General features: G+C 56.1%; 3 protein-coding genes across 24 annotated transcripts in view; 2 read left to right on the forward strand and 1 right to left on the reverse strand.

Annotated features, from left to right (window-relative positions):
* The window catches only part of Csnk1g1 (casein kinase 1 gamma 1), a 129278-nt gene extending 120582 nt beyond the window's left edge, over positions 1 to 8696 (forward strand). For all 7 annotated transcript variants that reach the window (XM_076925827.1, XM_076925825.1, XM_076925826.1 and 4 more), the window contains one exon: positions 3767 to 8696. In XM_076925827.1, coding sequence (XP_076781942.1) covers positions 3767 to 3821 — 55 coding nt within the window. In that variant the 3' untranslated portion in view covers positions 3822 to 8696. The remainder of the gene's footprint in view (positions 1 to 3766) is intronic.
* A 1474-nt stretch (positions 8697 to 10170) lies between these two features.
* On the reverse strand, positions 10171 to 14677 carry LOC143439439 (granulocyte-macrophage colony-stimulating factor receptor subunit alpha-like). 14 transcript variants are annotated; one of them, XM_076925838.1, is made up of 14 exons: positions 14538 to 14555; positions 14245 to 14360; positions 13835 to 13921; positions 12992 to 13154; positions 12770 to 12912; positions 12514 to 12631; positions 12268 to 12397; positions 11849 to 12018; positions 11615 to 11742; positions 11499 to 11528; positions 11280 to 11409; positions 10782 to 10878; positions 10531 to 10597; positions 10279 to 10415 (listed from the first exon to the last, which is right to left on the reverse strand). In XM_076925838.1, exons 4-14 carry the CDS (start codon positions 13041 to 13043, stop codon positions 10386 to 10388), a joined length of 1095 nt encoding a protein of 364 aa, XP_076781953.1. In that variant the 5' UTR covers positions 13044 to 13154; positions 13835 to 13921; positions 14245 to 14360; positions 14538 to 14555; the 3' UTR covers positions 10279 to 10385. The 14 variants fall into 14 exon arrangements, with proteins under 14 accessions (XP_076781966.1, XP_076781965.1, XP_076781953.1 ...); XM_076925845.1 differs by lacking the exon at positions 14245 to 14360 and having other exon boundaries at positions 12992 to 13082; positions 14538 to 14677; XM_076925840.1 differs by lacking the exon at positions 14245 to 14360 and having other exon boundaries at positions 12992 to 13096; positions 14538 to 14677.
* On the forward strand, positions 14637 to 17801 carry LOC143439438 (cytokine receptor-like factor 2). Of its 3 annotated transcripts, none has more exons than XM_076925833.1 (9): positions 14637 to 14782; positions 15109 to 15345; positions 15500 to 15617; positions 15720 to 15883; positions 16114 to 16250; positions 16498 to 16660; positions 16758 to 16869; positions 17088 to 17172; positions 17438 to 17801. In XM_076925833.1, the coding sequence occupies exons 1-9, from the start codon at positions 14704 to 14706 to the stop codon at positions 17636 to 17638; spliced, it is 1296 nt and encodes a 431-aa protein (XP_076781948.1). In that variant the 5' UTR covers positions 14637 to 14703; the 3' UTR covers positions 17639 to 17801. The 3 variants fall into 3 exon arrangements, with proteins under 3 accessions (XP_076781948.1, XP_076781949.1, XP_076781950.1); XM_076925834.1 differs by having other exon boundaries at positions 15109 to 15222; XM_076925835.1 differs by lacking the exon at positions 15109 to 15345 and having other exon boundaries at positions 14640 to 14782.
* The last annotated feature ends 1602 nt before the right edge of the window (positions 17802 to 19403 follow it).

Consider the following 19403-nt stretch of genomic DNA (forward strand, 5'->3'; position numbering starts at 1 on the left):
GTTTCTGGGGGTGTTTGTTTGTTTGGTTTCCTTTATACCTTTGTTCTTTTGTGGGAGGACAGTGGGTCAAGGGCTGACAGAATAGGAACCCTGTTTTTTCTTCCAGAAAAGGCTTTTTAAATATAAATGTAGGAAATAAGGGATGTGGAAGGAAATCCCTGCAGGATTCATGCTGGTGACTTTTGTAACCCTTCCACACACATAAGATCATACTCGATTCTGTGGTAATAGCCTGCTGGATTCTGACTACTTCATTTTGAAAAATTATTTTCAGTGACTGGGTTGGGGCCTGGTCTCTAAACCCCAACTAAGCCAAATTGTTCACAGGGGTTTACCTAAGAACAGATATGTTATTGACGATAAGAGCTGGGTTTTAGGGAAATAGTATTGATAGTGTTAGAGTTTCAAAGAGGACATTGGGCCTATGCATGTGTCTGTGTAGTCTAATGTTGTCATGGTCTATTTTTTTTCCTGTGAGGTGTCAGTTGCATGATCCCAATTGCAAATACTTTAGGTTCTACTATGTTCATCCAATCTTGTGCATAGAAATCAGAGACTGGGGATGCCAGGGAAGGACAGGGCAAGTGAAGCAGAGGCCCTGTCCAAAGGGCTTAGGTGTCACACACATGGGAAAAGATAAAGGCTTCTACAAAAGGCTGAGAGAGTGAGGAGTCACTGTGAGTTCTTAAGGAAGACTTCTAGACACAGTAGGGCTTTGAACCAATTTTAGAGCAGAGGAAAAAAAAAAAAAGTGTGGTAAAGAAGAGAAACCTCGAGGGGTCAGCTTAAAGGGAAGCACTGAGATACCCAGCACGATGGCTCAGGGCAGAGACCTGCCGGAAGGGTGTGAGTAGAGGTGTAGATCAGTTTTGACTCTAACTTGTTAAGACTTTCTGGTCACTCAAAGGAGGAATTAGAATGAAACCTAAGACACAAAGGGATTGGTCATCTGTCTGTCTTGTGTTCTGAGTAACTGTGTAGTTACTCAGTAGACGTGGCCTCCAGTCTAGACACTTTGCTAGTGGTCACCACAGAAACCAAGCCTTCAAGAATAGATTGTGGGGTTCCTTTTCTCACTGGTAGAACTAAAAGCTTCCACTCCAGCTGAAGCTGTATAGGGCTCTAAAATATGGCTGACTCTGAATCAGCAGAAGCACATGCTAATTCCTTCAGTTGTCCTGTAGGAAGTAAAAAAGAATTCATTGGATATTTGGAAATTGGCCTAGTACTTCAAACTTTTATTTATTTATTTATTATCTAATTTTAAGTGTTTTTATTTGAAAACACAAAAATCATCTTATGATCCTGCACACTCTCTCACACACGCACACACACACACAAGCACACACACACAAATACAAACAGAAATGAATTTTAGGTTAGAAAACCCACTAAAAATCATAGTTGAAAGAAAACAGGTAGATGGTTGAAATACTGATTCTTCATGAAATTTGACTTGTCTACTTAAATACTAAATTCTGAACATTCAAGTTGACAGATTCAGGTCCCAATTTCTGGGACTAGAGAGATTGCTTGATGGCTAAGGTCACCTCCAGAGCAAGCAGTTTCACTTCTCAACACCCACATGGTAGTCACAACCATCTATAACTCCAGTCCCAAGGGTTGAATGCATTGTTCTGACCAGGCACACACATCATGCATAGACACGCATGTAGACAAGACACCCACACACAAAAAATAAATAAAAAAATTAAAAACAACTGTTCATTTCTAATGCATGTGTATAAATAAATGTTTTTCTTGAATTCTTCCTCTGTTTTCACTAGGGATTATTTTAAGCAATCAAAAGTTGGTTTCAGGGTTTCTCTGTGCACCACCACTGCCCAGCAAAAGTTTTTATTTAAAATAATTTATTCATTTTCCAGATATATATGACACTTTTGTTCACACCAACTAATGACATTTAATAATGTCATTGATAAACAGGTCTGGTTGGGACAGTCACACACACATATACACACAATCTATCTGTCTGTCTATTGAGACAAGGTCTTCTGTATATAGCCCAGGTTGGCGTCAAACTTGATATGTAGGCCAAGAATGACTCTCAAGTTATAACCCTTCTTCTAGTTGTCAAGCACTAGAATTACAGAAAAACATTACCATAACCAAATTTTGAAGAAAATATTTTAAAACTCTCTTAAAAACCTCCTGTCTCAAATTGCATGAAATTGTAGTTAAAGGTCACATTGCTATCTATTTAAATGTTTATTTCTGCATTCTGAAAACTTTCTCCCTCTAGGTGGGCTCCTATAAATCTTAGCACTCTGGGAAGCTGAGGCCAGAGGATTGCACATTTGAAGCTAGCCTTGGCTACATAATTATGAGTCCTTGTCTCAAAAGAGAATTTCAAGAAAGAAACTTTATCCAAATTTCTAGTGATGAAAATCTTAGAAACACCATAAGAAAACATAGTAACACAGGGGTCTAAAGGGAGGGTCAGCTGCAGGGGATGGAGGAGCATTGGAAGGGAGCAATGGTGTCTTTCTATACGGATATCCCTTTCACTAAAACCTGGGAGGCAGGCTGGACTGACGGCCCAGCAGTTAAGAGCACCCACATAGCAGCTCATGACCTGTCTGTAAGTCCCCTCTGAGAATCTGAGGTCCTCTTCCAGCTTTCACGGCACTGTCATCATGTGATACACAGACATATATGCAGCCTAACACATTCATTCACATAAAATAATAAAAGCAATTTTAAACATCTCTGGGAGGATTAAGAGACTTAAAAGAGTTTTCTCAGAAAACGTTTTCTTTCAAGAATCAAGCGTCTGTGGCTTCACTCACAACTTTACTCCCTTCCATATCTGGCACCGTTGACTCATCCTCTGCCTTCTGCCCACCTTTGCATTTCCCATTTGTCATCTCTGGACAGAACATACCTTTTGTATCAATCTTACCATGGCCCTCAATGCCCCTTCTCCAGTGCCTGTACGACCGCTACACTTCGTAGTGCAAAGGCTGGAGTGGGGAATTCACCCTCAGAGTTAGGGTACGACAGCATGCCACTGCTCTGCAGGCTGTTCCCCCCTGACATGGCACTTGCAGGGCCTCAGCCTCCACCTTAAACACGCCAGTTGCTGACCCTGTCTGGAACAGGGCCAGTCTTGGGAAGCTCATTGGGGAATTCCCTGTGACTACAGTTTCCAGAGGAGTAGCTCCTGGGCTTCAGGCATTGGTCCCCGTGGGATGATTGGCACGTGTGCTGGTGTCAGGAGATAAAAGTTCGCCCCTTTATGAGCTGGAGCTTCTGCTTACTCCAGGCATGTGTTGGGGACAGAGCAAGGTAGAAAGGATCGTAGTCTTCTGTTGGCATTGTGTGATTGCCAGGATTCTAGACTTCATACTCTGTGTGAGGTGTATTTCTTTGTCTTAGCCCCCTGCCTCCTGGCCTGTGTCAAGGGGCACCCAGTGCAGCCTGTTTTCATGTTACCCTGAGCACCCTCCATCTCGGTTCCAAAGATGGAGTATCTTGGTTAGATGTTAGTCTAGGAACAAAGCCTTCTTTATCCTTCTTCCAGAAATGCCTGTGGACAGCATTTTGATAATCAGGTAGAGTGGCTGCCTCTCGCTTTCCTGACAGATGCCTGCTACTTCCAGTATGTGTTTACTGCAGACAGCAGGTGGCCATGTGGGTGGGCACCAGGAGAAAAAAATCCTACCCCCTGCAGTAAGCAGAAGCAGACAGAGATTTGCTGGGAGCCGGAGGCTTCTAGACTGACTTAAATGTTCTCGTGCTCCAGGTGCTGCTGTTTCTTTAAGAGGAAGAGGAAGAAGACGGCTCAGCGACACAAGTGACCAGTGCCTCCCATGAGTCCTCACGTCCTGGGGACTCTGGATCCAATTGCACCTGCAGCTCCTGCCATTTCTCGTCGGAAGGGACTCCTGTGGGGGAGGGGAGAGATCCAGACCAAAAAGAAGAAAACAGATGCCCCCAGAAGGAGCCAGTGCAGGCAGCCAGGGCCGAGTGGGCAAGTGGCAATCCTCTCTGTCTGAGCTCTGAGCGGTCCAGAGCTGCTGCTTCTCCACTGCTTGCCCTTGGGCTATCTGGTTGACTCTCTTCCCATTGTTTACAGTGAAGGTGTCATTCACAAAAACTCAAGGACTACTGTTCTCCCCCTTCCTCTTCCTTTACTCCTGGCTCTTGCACCATCCTCAACCCTCTCCAGCATAAAAACTACTAAGATAAAGGCTCTATCAAGAAGCTGGTGATGGGGCCAAGAAGATAGGGGAGATGACAGCCCTGGGATGGAGAACTTCTCCACTTCCCAGGTGTGTCTGGAAGTGTGGCTTCCTCTTCCTCTGTGCCTGGGTAACCCCTCAGCCCAGCTGGCCACAGGGTTCAGGTCCCTTCCTTCGTCCCTCCCTCCATCTCTCCGTCCCTCCCTCCTGTGAAGTTACACCGTAGGACACAAGCTGTGAGCAGTCTGCAGTCTACTGTCCCTGTGTGTTGGCGTTCTTAGCTTTTGACAAGCAGATCCCTTGCTCCGGACTGTAACGAACCATTCCTGTGGTTCTGAGCAAAGGAAAGGAAACGGACTTTATTGCACTTTTAGTTTTTTGGGGTTTTGTTTTTATTTTATAAACAACATGGCAGATGCATATTGTGTCCGGTTATATTGGGTGGTTGCTTTTTTCTTTTTCAAGGGGGGATGGGCCAGCCAAGCCATTCAAAGAAAATGTGGGTCCAGAGGACAGTCTTGATGGAAAGAGTCTGATTGCAGCACTTGGAAGAGAAGAAGCCAAACTCTGTGTCATCCTGAGTAAATACTCAGGTTGGCAAGGAAGCATACTTGAATTTTCATTCATCTTCTCTGCTGCAGAAAAAAGTCCCCACCAGAGCCCCTGGACCTAATCAGCCCAGAGCTTGAAAGCCCAGCTCCTGAGCGCCTGGGATGAGGGGCACCGAGCCAGACTGTGACCAAGCAGAAGGCACCTCGTCTCAGAGAGGAGACACCTAACAATAACTACAACAAAGCAAAATTTCTGTTTCCTCCACAGCCAAGGTCGTCCCACTAGATAGCCATGTGACTTTCTGTTGACTCGGAAGACAAAATTAGTGACTAAACAGCCACCACCATATTCCCAGTAGTGGACAAAAGAGGGCACCAAATTTGCCTTCCAAATGCTAGAGGAGCCTCGGGCTGCATTATCCTAGGCCAGGGAGAGAAAGTAAATATTTTCTGTCTGCCTGAAGTGAGCTACAACGTTTGGGTCAGTCTGCCTTAGAAACCACACCTGTGATAATCTTGCAGCTGCAGTAAGCAGGGAAGGTAAGGTTGGTTGGTGCTAGGAAATCCCAGGGAAAAGGAAACTGATGAAAAGGTCTAAAGTTTTATCAATTGAACAGTGACTCTGTCCAGATAATATGACCACATATCTTAGCAAGTTCTCCACGGAACACTCTGCCTGCCACCGTGGCGTCTTCGCTGGACCATGAGGCATCACTGGTTACATAGTTAACAGTGTGTGGGGTTACTCTTCCCACGGTTGTATTTCATTTGCGATAAGTGCTATTTCCAAATACTGACACTTCTTATACTAGTTGTGGCAGGAAGGACTGATTATTCACATGGGGAAAGAGGTCTTGTGTCTGGGTACAAAGAGCTATAACTACAGAGAACGGTGGCTAGTGACTTAGTGCAGCACAGAACTCTTTGCCTGTGTAGGTAGAGGACTGGAAGATGTCGGGACACTTTGTGGTCATGGATCAAATTTAGTATCAAATGAAGCAGAGTCTGTGTGCTTTACCTAGTCTATGGACCTTGGCTGGGGAATCTCCCCTCGCTGACTTCAAACCTGCTCAGCATTGGTAAATATTGCCACCTGGGCATTTCTTTACAAGAAATGTTTTTTGCCTGTGAAACAGCGTGTCAGGGAGGAGTCAGGGCAGAGCCCTTTCCCGTAAGGAATTTGTTAGGATTTGCTTCCTTTTCACTAGATAGCAGTTAGAACTCATCACTGAAACTTTTATAGTCCCTCGTTTGGCACGTGGGCAACTCGGACTTCCCCTACAGAAACTTAAACATCCTCATCCCAGGAAATTGTGGCAAGGCCTAGGGCATCCTGGCACTCTCTGCCCCACTAAGTGCCTCCCCCACCCTGCTTCCAAGGAAAAGCAAAGGCAGCGACCAGCCTGGCTGCAGGGTAGGGCGCCCTGCAGCTGGGCTTAAGAGTTCTTTTTTGTCTTAAAATATTTTTATAGGCTAGCTCTTGAGGGGTTGAACCTGAGTGGTTTGTGGATGTGGGGGAAGGCCCTTCCCAATGTGCTGTTGGCACCCCCAGCACCCACAAATCCCTTACTAGATATTTGGGGTTTTTTAGCAAAGATCCCTTTAACCTGCAGGGTGGTGGTGATCTTTTCAAGGCCATTGGCGATCCAAGGTGATCCCACACCTGACTAATTCTCTTCCCTAAAATGAAGATATAACTGAACTGAAACAGTCTGCTCATCAGACAGCCCCCACCCCAGCACACCCCTGTTTCTTTTACCTGCCTGACTGCAGGCTCAGCCAGACCCTCGGGCACAGGCACCGTCGACCTCCTTTCATCCAAGTCTACTTGCTCCATCTCACCTGTCACCTGAGGACGGTTTTAAGACGGATGCATTTACTTCCCCTTAAACCTAACTCATCTGTTCCCTGAGACTGAAGGCATTTGATACTGCGCTATTTGGAGTTCCCTCAAGCTTTGCTGTCGTTGAGACATTGCAGTCTCAGCAGACTAAGGTCCAACCAGGCCAGGGTTACAGCAGGGTGTAAAGTGTCCAGTCATACAAGTGGATTTTCAGAGTTCTTACTCCAGACTGCCCACAGGCTGCACTGACTGTGCCAGCAGCTAGTGTGCACTTGTGACTGCCTTAAGTAACATTCTTCTACTTCAGGTCTGTCTAGGAGCAAACAGGGTCTGTGAAGGTGTGTGTAAGTCAGGTGACTAGGTGAGTCTCCAGTTCAAGCTCCCATTTCAGTTGGAACAAACTTCAGGAAACAGCAGGACACTGAGATTTCTGAATGTGTTAATTTCCTCTTCATTTTTAGTGACTGACAAGAATTCAGAATCAGCCCATGCCCATTAGCCAGACGGTGTCCGTCTTCTGTAAAGTAACTTCCAATTTAGTTTAGAAGGAAAGTGTGTTATAGTGTTGATATACAGTGTTAGCAACCACTTGAAATGCCAGAAGTATGCCATGTTAAAGTGGTCGCTAAGGATCATAGCCTTAATTAAAAAAAAAAAAAATAATGTAGAAGATAATTCATTCCCCGCCATGTTGAGCAAGTATGGCCGCATCTAAGAATAACCTCCACAGAAGCCTAGGAAGCATTTCCTCAAAGGAACTTGGTCTTAATTATTTTTGATCCCTCCCTCCCAAGCCCATATGGCTCCGTGTCCCAGCCACCTCTTCCGTGTTCATAAGTGAAACCAGTTTCTCATTTCTGTTTAGCTGTTCTGATGATGCTTTGTCTAGTGTCAGTCATGCCATGGCCTGAATTTTAAGACCAGGAGTTTGCATGCTCATATAACCAGCGTTGCCTTTGCCAGGCCACTGCCACCATCGCCTCCATCCCCCCAGGTGGGCAGGTTGATTCCAGAGACCCTCAGGGAGCCAGAATAACTAGGACTGAATAATCTGGACTGGCCATGTAGGCGATGAGCACTTATCTCTGGGTTTCTTGATTTCACAGACTTAAAGGAAGTCCAGGTAGAGATTGATGGCCAATAACTCCAGCCTTCCCCATGATGGGTTGGTAGGAATCAAGTTAGAATTCCTTTGTTTATTGGGCAACTTTGTTTTAAGGGGTTATTTTTTTATTATGAAGAAGAGGCCACCATGGCCTTCTGTGAGTTTGTAAAGTTTTGAGCAGTGTTTTCATCGCCAGTCTTGGGAGCCTCAGATCCAATAACCAGTCTGAAGGTGGTTTTTTTTTTTTTTTCCTACTTTTGCAGGTAACTAAGTACAGAAGAGTAGAGTTCTTAATGTATTCAAAATAGTAAGTAGACCCCTAAATATAAGCAATAGTAGCTGAAATATTTTCTCAGAAAAACAAAACAACCAGGAAACCCACTCCAGTACTTATAGATCAGATAATCAAGGGAAAGACAATGAATATCCACTCGATATCATTTACCAAACTTGGTCTTATAAAGAAACCTCAGTTGTGTGGACAGAACACCGCCCTTCCCCCATCTCTTTTCTGGTGCCATTGCCACCTTTAGGGTCTAAGAGCAGAGGATTATCTGTGACAAAAGCCAGAAAGCACTGTGGTCATCCCAGCAGTGCACAGACAACTGCCATCCTGATTGCCCCCAAACGCACCTTTCAGGGTCGGTGAAACCTTTTGGTGCCCCCCTTCAGGCGCTCCAGACCAAATCCCAGGCCATTCCATGCACCAAAAACCTTTTAAATGAATGTCAATTTCAAGTGTATTTGAAATGTTTCCTCCAGTAGACGGATTTGAACAGCACTGGAGAAGACTCCTTCGCAGAGGAAATAACCTTTGGAGAAAATGGAATGCGGGTCTGGATATGTTATCTCAGAGTAGCCCGTTTCATAGGGCATCATGACGACACAAATGTGATCTTTGACTATACCTCTTCCCCTTGGGGAGGGAAGGACTCAGTTTGCACCTGTTTTGTATGTAAAATAAAATGTCCTACCTTTCTTGGCTACTTTTACTTCCTTGGTTCATTTCTAAGAATCTGGCTGGAACTGACTGATGTTCCCATCATCAGTATATCTTTAAAAAAAGATAACGTCTGGTACCTTGGCATTCTGCCTTCATTCCTTGGGCTGGATATCGACCTGTCGTCTCCTCTGAGTCTCTAGAAATATTCCAGGACAGCAGACTGGGCGGCGGTGCAAAGGCGCTTGCTGCGCAAGCCTGGCGACCTGGGTTTAGTCCCCAGAACGTTTCTCAGAAGAAGAAGACTGAAGTGTCCTCTGGCATCCGTGTGTGTACCAAGACACGCACCACCGCGCACACTAAACTATTTTTTGATATTTCAGGGCTGGGAATACAGCTTGCCAGAGTGCACGCCACCCAAGTATGAGAACCTAACCTTGGTCCCCAGCACCCGTGTGAAAAACCAGGTAACAATTGTAATCCCAGTGCTGGAAAGGGAGAGACCAGGAGACTCGAACCGGAGAGAGAGAGGAGAGGGAGGGAGGGAGGGAGAGAGGACAGAGGAGGGGGGGGGGCTCTTGGGGAGGAAACTGGAAGAGCGGAGACAACACAGGGTGTGATCAAGTCTCTCTAGGAGGGAACTGAGGTGTTTATAGACACAAGCAGGAGAAACAGGTGGAGACATTTACCACGTGCACCACACAGCTGGGGGCCCCGCGCACACACGTACACACACGTACACACGCGCACGCACACACGCACACACACGTACACACGCACACACACGCACACACGCACACGCACACACGCACACGCACGCACACACACGTACACACACGCACACACGTACACACGCACACGCACACACGCACACGCACACGTGCAAACGCGCAGACACCCCGAGCTAGCAGCGTGGCCACACCTGCGGGCAGAGGCGGGAAAGAGTGTGAACGTGGCTCTGGGGACGCTGTGGCCCCTGAGGACAACGCGCCGTGACAACCGCACTTTACACTGACGGTGACGCGTCCGCGCACGATGGCGCGTGTCGCACACGTGAGATTCTGAGTGTGAAACGTCAGCCGGCGGTGGTGACGCACGCCTTGAGTCCCAGCACGTGGGAGGCGGAGGCAGGGGGATCTCTGTGAGTTCGAGGCCAGCCCGGGCTACGGAGCGAGTCCCGGGCAGCCTGGGCTACGGAGGGGGAGAAGTGACTGGTGGAGGCCGCGGCCTTGACTTCCTGTTCGCGTTGGTTTCTCTTCCCCGCGGCTCCGCGGACGCGGGTTTTACAGCCGCGACCGTGACGCACTGACGTAATGGCCGCTGCGTCATTTCTCACGTGACCGCTGCGCTCGGCCGGCGCGACTCCGACCCTCAATCCGCAAACTGTGCCCCAGCGCCGCCGCGACGTCGTCATCACTCGGGGCCCCAGCGCCGCCGCGACGTCGTCATCACTCGGGGCCCCAGCGCCGCCGCGATGTCATCAGTCGGGGACGATTTACGCGGCTTAAACACGAATAAACCGGAAATTCGTTCCTCCATTTATTTCACTGAGCGTGCACGGGAGAACGGAAACCGGCTCAGACCACGCCCACCCTCCCGGGCGCCGCATGTCAATCACTTGGCCACGCCCGCGATGACGTCCCGCAAACACCACGTTTATTAAAAATAAATCTCCGAAGCCGGCCTGTCAATCACGGCCCAGGCGGGGCTCCCTGCGCTGACGTCATCGCCGTGGGCGTGGCTACGGCTGCAGCAGGTCCTTCCTCAGCGTCTGCGGGAAGGGCGGTGCGGCGGGAGAGGGCGGGGTCAGAGGTCGCCGGAGTCACCGGGGCCCCGCCCCTCCCTTGGCCACAGCTCCGACCACGCCCCCGCAGGCGACCTCTGACCTCCTGGTTCACGCGCTCGTTGTCCGACACCTTGTCCTTGATCCCGGGAATCGCGGGGAAGAGGAGCCTACGGTCGAGGATCACGGCGGTCATCCCCCTGTCTCTGCTCCTGCTCAACTCGAGGTCATCCCCCTGCCTCACACTGCACTCGCGGTCATCCCCCTGCCTCACACTGCACTCGCGGTCATCCCCCTGCCTCACACCGAGCACTCGTGGCCGTCCCCCTGCCTCAGTTCATCCCTCCGCCTCACCTCCGGCACGCAGCCCCGAGCGCCAGCGCGCACAGCAGAGCCGCGCAGGCCGGCAGCGCGTACAGGAGGACGGCGGGCAGAGGGGCGGGGTCGGGGCCTGCACGGGAGGGGGCGGTGAGCGCAGGTCAGGGGGTCACCCGACAGGAAGTCCCGCCCTTCAAGCCAGGAGGGCGGGGCCTGGACGAGTCGGCCCCGATTTCCCAGTAGTGGGCGTGGCCCAGGGATCGGTAGGCGGGGCTTCAAAAACAGTCCCCACCCCTTTGTCAAAACTGTTGGTTGTGGGTGGGACTTCATGGTAGCTGGCTGCTGGTTGGTGTTTTGTGGGCGGGACTTGTGCAAAGTGGGTGGAGGCTTCCCGCTAGTGGGCGGGGCCTTTGGATCGAAGGGCAGAGCTTCTCTATAAAATCCCCTCATAGGCCACAAAGAGGAAGTTGGTGGGCCGGATTTCCTGTTAGTTGAATGTGGGTTGGGTTTAGTGGGTGGAGCCAAATACGTCACCAATCTCGTGGGCGGGGCTCCAGTCGCTCCAGCGCTCAGACCGCACGTCACCGGCGCGCACCCTGACCTCATGGCGGCCGCGAGGGGCGGGGCTGGGGAAGGTCACGGCGGTGACCCCCGTGACGAGCACCTGAAAGGCGTGGCCTGGTGTGGGCGTGGCTGGGCGACGACATCCACCCTCCCGAGGCCGCACCCATCGGGGGTCAGAGGTCGAGCTACCTTCTGTGGCTCTGAGCTGGGGTCCGGACCCTGCGAGGGGGCGGAGGGCGGGGTCTGAGCCGGGTGGGTGTGGCCCCGTGACCCCGCCCCAACCCCCGGGTAGGAGCCCCGCCCACCTTCCACTCCACCTCAAAGTGAAAGTCGTGGGCGGTCATGTCCGCCAGGGTTGGGGGCGGGGCCCAGGCCACCGCGCAGTGGGAGGAGTTACAGGAGGCGGAGACCGCGCCCGGGGGGCTGAGCCGCTCTGCGGGGGCGGAGCCGCGTGTCAGTCACACAAGACCTGCCCACGACCCATCAGCCACACTCACAGGCCCCGCCCCGCCCGCCACTCACACCGAGGCCCCGCCCACCGATGAGCTTGGTGCTCAGCATGGCGTCCAGGAAGCGCACCGGCCCTGACCGGCTGGATCCGGTCACCACGAAGTAGGCCCTGTCTGGCAGCTGCGTGACGTCATCCGCCTGGCACCGTGTGATGACGTCGTCGCCCGGGGGGGCGGAGCAGTGCGCGACCTCGTGACCCCTATGTCCGGTGGGGGAGGCTGCGTTTGTGATGACGTCGTGGGTGACGTCACCCACCGTCCTGCACAGTGGCGTCGCCAACCACGCCCACCGGTGATGTCATCGACGACATCACCCAAGACCATGGGAAAGACCCGCCCACAGTTTTGATTGACAGGCCCCGCCCCCGCCCCGCCACACTCATTGATGTCATTGATTATGCTCATGGGAAACGCCTATTTCCTGCTGAAGCCCCGCCCCCGTCACTCACGAGGCGTTGCGCACACGCAGCGAGTATCTCACGTCCGCCGGCGCTGCAGGCCCCGCCCCCCACGCACAGCGCAGGACGCGCGCGGCGCGGATCTCGCACGTCAGGTTCTCCGCCCCCGACCCGGGCGCGCCTGCGGGGGCAAGATGGCCGCCGGGGGCGGTGACATCGACCCTGAGGCCCTGCCCTCAATGATGTCATCGGCAACCACCGGGCCCCGCCCCCGCGACGTCACCAGGCCCCGCCCACCTGCGTTGAGGAAGCGCAGTTTCCCGTGGGCGGCTGCGCCCCCGACGGTGCCGTTGACCTCGAGCGTGACCCCGCGGTGCAGCTCCAGCGGGTGGAACCGGCAGTGGCCGGAATGGGGCTGTGTGGTCAGGGGCGGGGCTTAGATAATCAGTGACGTCACTGGGAAAGCCCCCGCCCACGCGGAATGGTGCTGAGGCAGGGGGATGGCCTGAGTCTGAGAAGCGTCATCCTCGGGCTAGGCCCCGCCCCCGCTCACCATGATCCGCCTCCGCAGCCCCGCCCCCGGAGAGGTCACTTTGCATGACGTCACCACAGCATCTGAGGGCTCCCAGGTCAGCGTCCAGGTCGTAGGGTCGAAGGTCAGGTTGAAGGTGGGGCCTGCGCCGAGTGGGGTTGTGGCTGCGGGGTGGGGGCGGGGCTCGGGTCTGACTCGGTCACGCCCACTGTGATCCCAGGCCCCGCCCCTCCCACCACTCACCCGTCAGCAGGGCAGAGCAGAGCAGGAGCTGAGGCAGGGGACTGACTCCCATTGCGGTGATGTCAGCTGTCGGTCAGGCGGGAGGGCGTGGCTGGGAGCGGGGTCCTGTCAGTCACACTCAGGTGGGCGGAGACGACACTGCACATGTGTGACCCCGCCGCCTCTGGACCCCACCCACCAAGCCTCACTCAGGGTTGGAGGTAACATCACTGTCATCCCCCTGCCTCACACCGTGCACTCGCGATCATCCCCCTGCCTCTGCCCACCCCCCGTGGTGGGAACCGGGGTCGCCCGCGGCCTGACTGCGCGCAGGCCCCAGCCCCACCCCGCCCTCAGCCGAGGCCCCACAGGCGCTTCCTCTTTCCCGCTTCCCCTGCCGTCGCCTCGGTGACTGGGGGGTGCGGGGACGCCCGGGCGGGGGCACAGGGGCTGCGAGCGACCCCGCGGGGCGTCGGGGTCGTGGGAAACGCACTGGGAGCCATCCCCCTGCCTCAGCTCCGCATACCCTGCGCCCCGGGCGGGGGACCCCAGCACAGAGTAGGACCGGACATGGCCTGGGCTAGCTCCGACCCCTCACCCGCCCTGCGACCGCGACGCTTGACCCTGCGACCCAGGAGCTGACCCCTGACCCCCCACTCCACCATCTTTGCCCCCCCAGGCCGACTTAACCTTGACCTTTGACCCCCAAGTCCTTCCCACATGGTCCAGACCCGCTGAGGCCTCCCAGAACGGGGCGCACACAGTAGGGCAGCACGAAGGGCAGGGAGCACAGTGGCCGAGGAGCTGGACCCGGGGGCGGGCCCTTGGGGTGATGTCATGGTGGGGGCAGGGGCGGGTGCTCACCCGAGGCCGGGGGCTGCCGGCGATGGCCGCGCTGTCCGTCCGTCCGTCCGTCCGACTCGCGCTTCCTCATCTGCGGGGTTGGGAAACCTAGAGAAGGAACGAGGAGGCCGCGCGTCACCTGCGGGGGCGGGGGCGGGGTCTGCGCACAGTGGGGCCGCTGCGCTCAAGCGCACGGAGACTGGGCGGGCACACGGTGTGACGTCATGCGCACAGTAGGTCCACACGGCGCAGTGTGACGTCACGGACGCAGTGAACTGACCCGATGCACACAGTGTGTCCACCGCTCTCACACAGACCGGCTACTGCAGTGTGACGTCACACCCAGTGGGCGGGACCTGGCGCGCACAGCGTGACTTCAGCCAGGCCCCCAGCCCCCGACGCACAGTATGGCTGCACACGCGTTCACTCACCCGGGGCGCCTCGTCACCTGTCAGTCATCTGTGGCTCCGCCTCCCATGACCTCGCGACACCGTGATGTCACCGATGATGGAGACATCGGTCTAACCTGGGCCTCAGTCACAGTGATCTTCCAAAGTTCAAGATGCGCCTGTCACTCACCCGAGGCCACGCCCACCTCCTGTCAATCATGTCAACCTCCGCCCCCAGCCTGGGGCACGCCCACAGCCCCTCTGTCAGTAGTGAGGTTCCGCCCACACCCCGGGACACGCCCACAGCCCGCTCGCTGCCTCCAGGCCACGCCCACCTGTCAGTTTCTAGGCCCCGCCCACACTCTCCGGGGTCCTTCGCTCGCCGAGGCCCGGCCCCGCCCACCGCTTCCGGCCGCGACTTCCCCATCCGGGGACGAGGCCTGATCCGGGCCGCTGGCCACGCGCGCTGTCAATCACGCGGCTTGTGGCCCTGGCCCCGACATGCAGGCACTGTCCTGGCCGCTCGCCGTCATCCTCCTGCCGCAGATTCTCAGGCTGCCGGAGCCGGCCCAAGGCGAGGGTGAGAGGGGGCGTGGCGGGAGGGCTGGCAAGGGGTGGGGGCGGAGCTAGGAAGAATGGAAATTAGCAGTCAAGATGGCGGCGGCACCCGTGGGCGGGGCCTTCGCATGTTCATTCCGTCATCGAGCTTAAACTCGAGCCGGGTGTCCTCATGAATACGGAAATGAGGGCAGATTTTTCATGCTGGAGAGGACCCGCCCCTTGCAGGTCGATGCCAGCCTGAGTCATTTGCATATTCACCCCCGGTTCATGCATAAACATGAATCGCGCTCTTCGCTCTTGTTTATTTCCTAAATATTCATGTGCGCTTCATGAATATGCAAATAGCTCCGAATTCGTGTGTTGCGGAGGCCTTTGCGGCCCGAGGCTCCAGGCCTGAGGCAGAGGAAAGGCCGGGAAGCCGATCTCGCAGGCAGGGGGATGACCGCGAGTCCCGACACCGTAACTCATCAGGCCGAGGGAGGGACTCGGGATCCCCGTGGGCGGGGCCGAGCCTCGTGGCTCCCCTGACGAAGCTTCCGCACGCAGAAATGGAAATCGGGCGCGATCCGGTTCCGGACGGAGGCAGGGGGATGGCTGGATTGGCTGGGGGTGGGCGGTGCCAGGAGGGCGGTCCAGGTCTCCGCCCCGGATGCTTGGTGACAGGCGGACAGGGAAGTCTCACCCCCCCTCCCCGGCGCTGAGTGACGTCACGGCCCTAGCTGCCCCGCCCCCGCAGGTGACGTCTTCCCTGTCGACATCGTCTGCCACGACCTGGAGAAGGTGGAGGTCACGTGGGGCCCCGCCCACCGCGGCCACGCCTACGTGGATGGGTGGAACCTGAGCCTGGAGTTCCGGTGAGTGACAGTTGCGGCTCCGCCCCCGGGGCCGGTCGCTTCCGGTTTCCACTTTACACCTGTCAGTAACCTTTGAATGGGCGGGACGCCCCGCCCCCACAGGTACGGAGACCACGCCCCCCAGCCCTGCCCACACTATCTTCCACTCGACCGTGATGTCACTTCCGGCTGCCTCCTCCCGATGGGGGCGGGGCCTCTGAATATCACGCTGCGTGTCAGAGGCGGGGCCAAGGTCTTCTCCCGGAGGCGGCGCCCGTCGGCCTGGCGTGAGGAGCGGCGGGGAGGGGCGGGCGAGGAAAGTCGATGTGGGCGGTGCCAGTGGCCTGTGGGCGGGGCTACCAGACAGTAGTCAGGGCTTGACTTAGAGCGAGTGGGCGTGGCCACGACTGGTTCCTGGACGTGGTGGGCGTGGCCAAAGGGCAGGGAGTGGGTGGGGCGTGACCAGAAGCAAGCCAGACCACAGCACCATGACCTCGCGCCATCCCCGCCTCCGCAGTGAAGCCCCGCCCCCCGTGGAACGTGAGGCTCGCGTGGACCGAGGCCGACGCCCTCTCCGTGTCCTGCCCCGCCCACCGCTACCCCGGCCTGGACTATGACGTGCAGCACCGCGACATCTTCGACCCCGAGTGGCAGGCGAGCGATGGGCGGGGTGGGGCGGGGCCTGACAGTTACCGCCCACCATAGCCCCGCCCATGCGTGGCCACGCCTTCTGATGTGACCTCTGACCCTGCCTCTACCCTTTTTCTCTTGGCTACCCCCCCTTTACAACCCCTGACCTCCCCGACTCCCGAGCCCGCCATGACCTTCACCCCGCCTTGTGGCCCCGCCCCATGACCCTGCTCATGACCCCGTGACCCCGCCCCGTGACCCCGCCCCGCAGACGACCTCCGCCCCACGCTGCAACCTGACGGTGGTCGGGCTGGACCCCGAGCGCTGCTACGACCTCAGGCTGCGGGCGCGGCCGCAGGATTTCTACTACGGCCCCGAGGCGCGGGCGAGCGAGTGGACGCCCGTGATGCACTGGTGGGGGGCGGGGCCCGCGGGTGAGTGACAGGCGGGGCGGGGCCTGGGGTGCCGGCACAGGCGGGGGTCACAGGCGGGGCCACGGCCTCTGAGCCCCGCCCACGCCCCGCCCCACAGCTTCCTGCGCCCCGCGCCCGGCCCCGCCCACGCCCTCCTCCCTCCCCCTCGCCTGCGGCCTCGCGACCCTGCTGACCCTGGCGCTGCTCCTGGCGCTGCTGCGGCTGCGCAGGTGAGGGGGGCGGACCCCGGAGACCTCAGCCAGGGGTCAAAGGTCACATCCTGCCTGAGGAGAGGGGGAAGGGTTCCGGGTTTGTGGCGGGTCAGCATCGGGTCGTGGGGTCAAAGGCCGTGGTCGGGAGCTAAAGGTCACGTGACGTGAGAAACGTGAGGTCAGATGTCAGGCGGCCTGGTTGACCTCCCCGCGTGACCTCTCACCTCCGACCCCAGGGTGAAGGAGGCGCTGCTGCCCTGCGTGCCCGACCCCCGCGGCTCCTTCCCAGGCCTCTTCGAGAAACACGGCGGGAACTTCCAGGTGGGCGGGGCCGGGGTGGGGTTGCGGGAGCCACGCCCACCGCAAGGGCCGCCCATGGCTGCTCTTCCTGTTTTGCGGGCAGCTCACATTTTGTGATTGACAAGCTTCCCCAGTGAGGCCCCGCCCTCATTTCTGTTTCGAGTGTGGACCTCAGCCCCTGCTCCGCACTTCCTGTCACGTGTGCTGCCCCGCCCACTCTTCTGAGTGACAGGCATTTCATGCGCAGGCCCCGCCCCTCACCCCCGCACCTGCCCCACCCCCGCAGGCCTGGATCGCCGCTGCCCAGGCCTCCGCCCCCATCAACGCGAAGCCTGAAGACAACGAGGACGTCATCTGGCCCCAGGGGAAGTGGGCGGAGCCTGAGCTCAGCCCCGCCCCGCCATCCCCGGGCCTGCTGGGTGGAGCCCTGGTGCCGGTGGGCGGGGCCACGTTCGTGGTGGATGACGTAGGCTACGTGACCCTATGACCCCCAGAGGTTGCAGAGAGGCTGGCACTGGGGACCAAGCCCATCGCTTGTCAATCATCCACCGCGGCCGCGTGAAGCGCGAGGAGGCCCCGCCCCAGACTCGGTGCATGCTGGGACGCCCGTGGGGTCGCGGGGTCACTTCCTATTAAAGGCAGAAACAGGCTCCTGGCTCCGGTGCGTTCTTACACCGCTGGGTCGCACAGGGTCAAAGGTCATCTGTCAGGGTCAGGGGTCGTGAGGTCCTGACTCCACCCTGTGTAGCTCTGTTGACCTCCAACCCCAGCGCCTGCGATGTCACCTGGCTGACGTGACATAGCTCAGACAGGAAGTGATGTAATGTGAGACAGGAAGCAACATAATGCAAGTCAGGAAGTGATGTAATGTGAGACAGGAAGTGACATCACATGGTCTGTCACTTGTGCCTCACCTTTTGGAACCGGAAGTGACCCCCACAGTGACCTTGCCATGGATGATAGTCACTGGTACGTCCAGGCCCCGCCCCCTGATGTGACTGACAGTTCGAGCCCTGCTTCAGTGGACGAGGGAATGTGTGATGTCACTGGGATCCTGCCCAGGCTCGGTGAGGCATCATGGGAGGCAGGGCCGGCTGTCGTGACCTCTGAACCCAGTGATGTCACCACCCCTTCACCTGTCAAGCAAGGTCACTTCCTGTCTGGCCGACTTCAGGAGAGCAAGGCAGGGGGATGACGCCCTGTGGACCATCGCCTGCTCTACAGGGGGCGGGACTTCTCGGCCCCGCCCCCACCTGTGGGTCAGGTGACCACACCCCGTGATCCCTCAACCCTGTGATGTGGATCAAAGTCTGGGGTCCCTAAGAGCTGCTCATGGATATGCAAATGAACATGCAGATGAGTATGCAAATCATCCCTGGTTAATGATGGGCCTCATGAATATGCAAATGTTCTGCCCCAGTCAAAGGCCTTGCTTCTCATGAGTATGCAAATGAGCATGCAAATAGGTCCTCAGTTAATCTGGGGTTTCCTGAATATGCAAATCAGAATCTTTAGGCAGATCCTGAACATGCAAATGACCTTAAGCCTGGTCTAGTTCCTCAAAGTTTCCTGACAAGAACAGGAAGTGACATCATTCCAGGCCCGAGGCGGGGCCTGAGGGCTGGTAGCTGTCACTCAAGAGACAGGAAGTGGCCTCAAGAACAGGCTGGTGAGATAGGGTGTTGCTTTGTGTGTGATGTCATCAACCTGAGTGGGGGCGGGGCTACCTATGCATGACTGGGATGGTCGGTGATGTCACTTCCTGTTCAGACCTTATCAGAAGTCACCTGACACTGGACAAGAAAGGGGCGGGGCCACGAGCACAAGCTCTGCCCACAGGACAAGAAGTGATGTCAGGGCACAGGGTGGCAGCTCATGCAAGGCATCATGGGAACTTGAGCCATGTCTGAGGTCAAGGGGGCGTGGTCACCCAGAAACCGGAAGCTGCCCCACCTCCAGTGACATCACCTGATCAATGTCATCTTAGTCAATCCTCTGCCTCAGCTCCAGGACTGGGTTTGAGGTCATGGTCTGGAGGGCGGGGCCAGGACAGATACAGAAATAGTTTATATTAATATTCATGATTATGCTAATGAACCAGGCAAGTGCCAGTCACAGATGAATGGACAACGTCCAAGGTCATGACCCCGAGCGGGTGTGACTGGAGTCTCGTATGGGCGGAGATATGCAAATGAGCTCCAAGATGCCCCAGAGCACTTCCTTGGAGACAGCTGTGAGGTCTTAGGGGGCGT

The sequence above is a fragment of the Arvicanthis niloticus genome, chromosome 26 (assembly GCF_011762505.2).
Source record: "Arvicanthis niloticus isolate mArvNil1 chromosome 26, mArvNil1.pat.X, whole genome shotgun sequence".
Taxonomy (NCBI): domain Eukaryota; kingdom Metazoa; phylum Chordata; class Mammalia; order Rodentia; family Muridae; genus Arvicanthis; species Arvicanthis niloticus.

What these genes read in the sequence shown, in the direction of transcription:
- LOC143439439 (XM_076925845.1), bottom strand. Translation starts at nt 13,043, where the DNA reads ATGGGAGTCAGTCCCCTGCCTCAGCTCCTGCTCTGCTCTGCCCTGCTG. An exon ending in GGCTGCGGAGGCGGATCATG is followed by an intron (nt 12,632 to 12,769) that starts GTGAGCGGGGGC and finishes CTGACCACACAG; the next exon opens with CCCCATTCCGGCCACTGCCG. An exon ending in ACGAGCGCGTGAACCAGGAG is followed by an intron (nt 10,416 to 10,530) that starts GTCAGAGGTCGC and finishes CCCTTCCCGCAG; the next exon opens with ACGCTGAGGAAGGACCTGCT.
- LOC143439438 (XM_076925833.1), top strand. Translation starts at nt 14,704, where the DNA reads ATGCAGGCACTGTCCTGGCCGCTCGCCGTCATCCTCCTGCCGCAGATT. An exon ending in AACCTGAGCCTGGAGTTCCG is followed by an intron (nt 15,618 to 15,719) that starts GTGAGTGACAGT and finishes CCGCCCCCACAG; the next exon opens with GTACGGAGACCACGCCCCCC. An exon ending in GCGCTGCTGCGGCTGCGCAG is followed by an intron (nt 16,870 to 17,087) that starts GTGAGGGGGGCG and finishes CTCCGACCCCAG; the next exon opens with GGTGAAGGAGGCGCTGCTGC.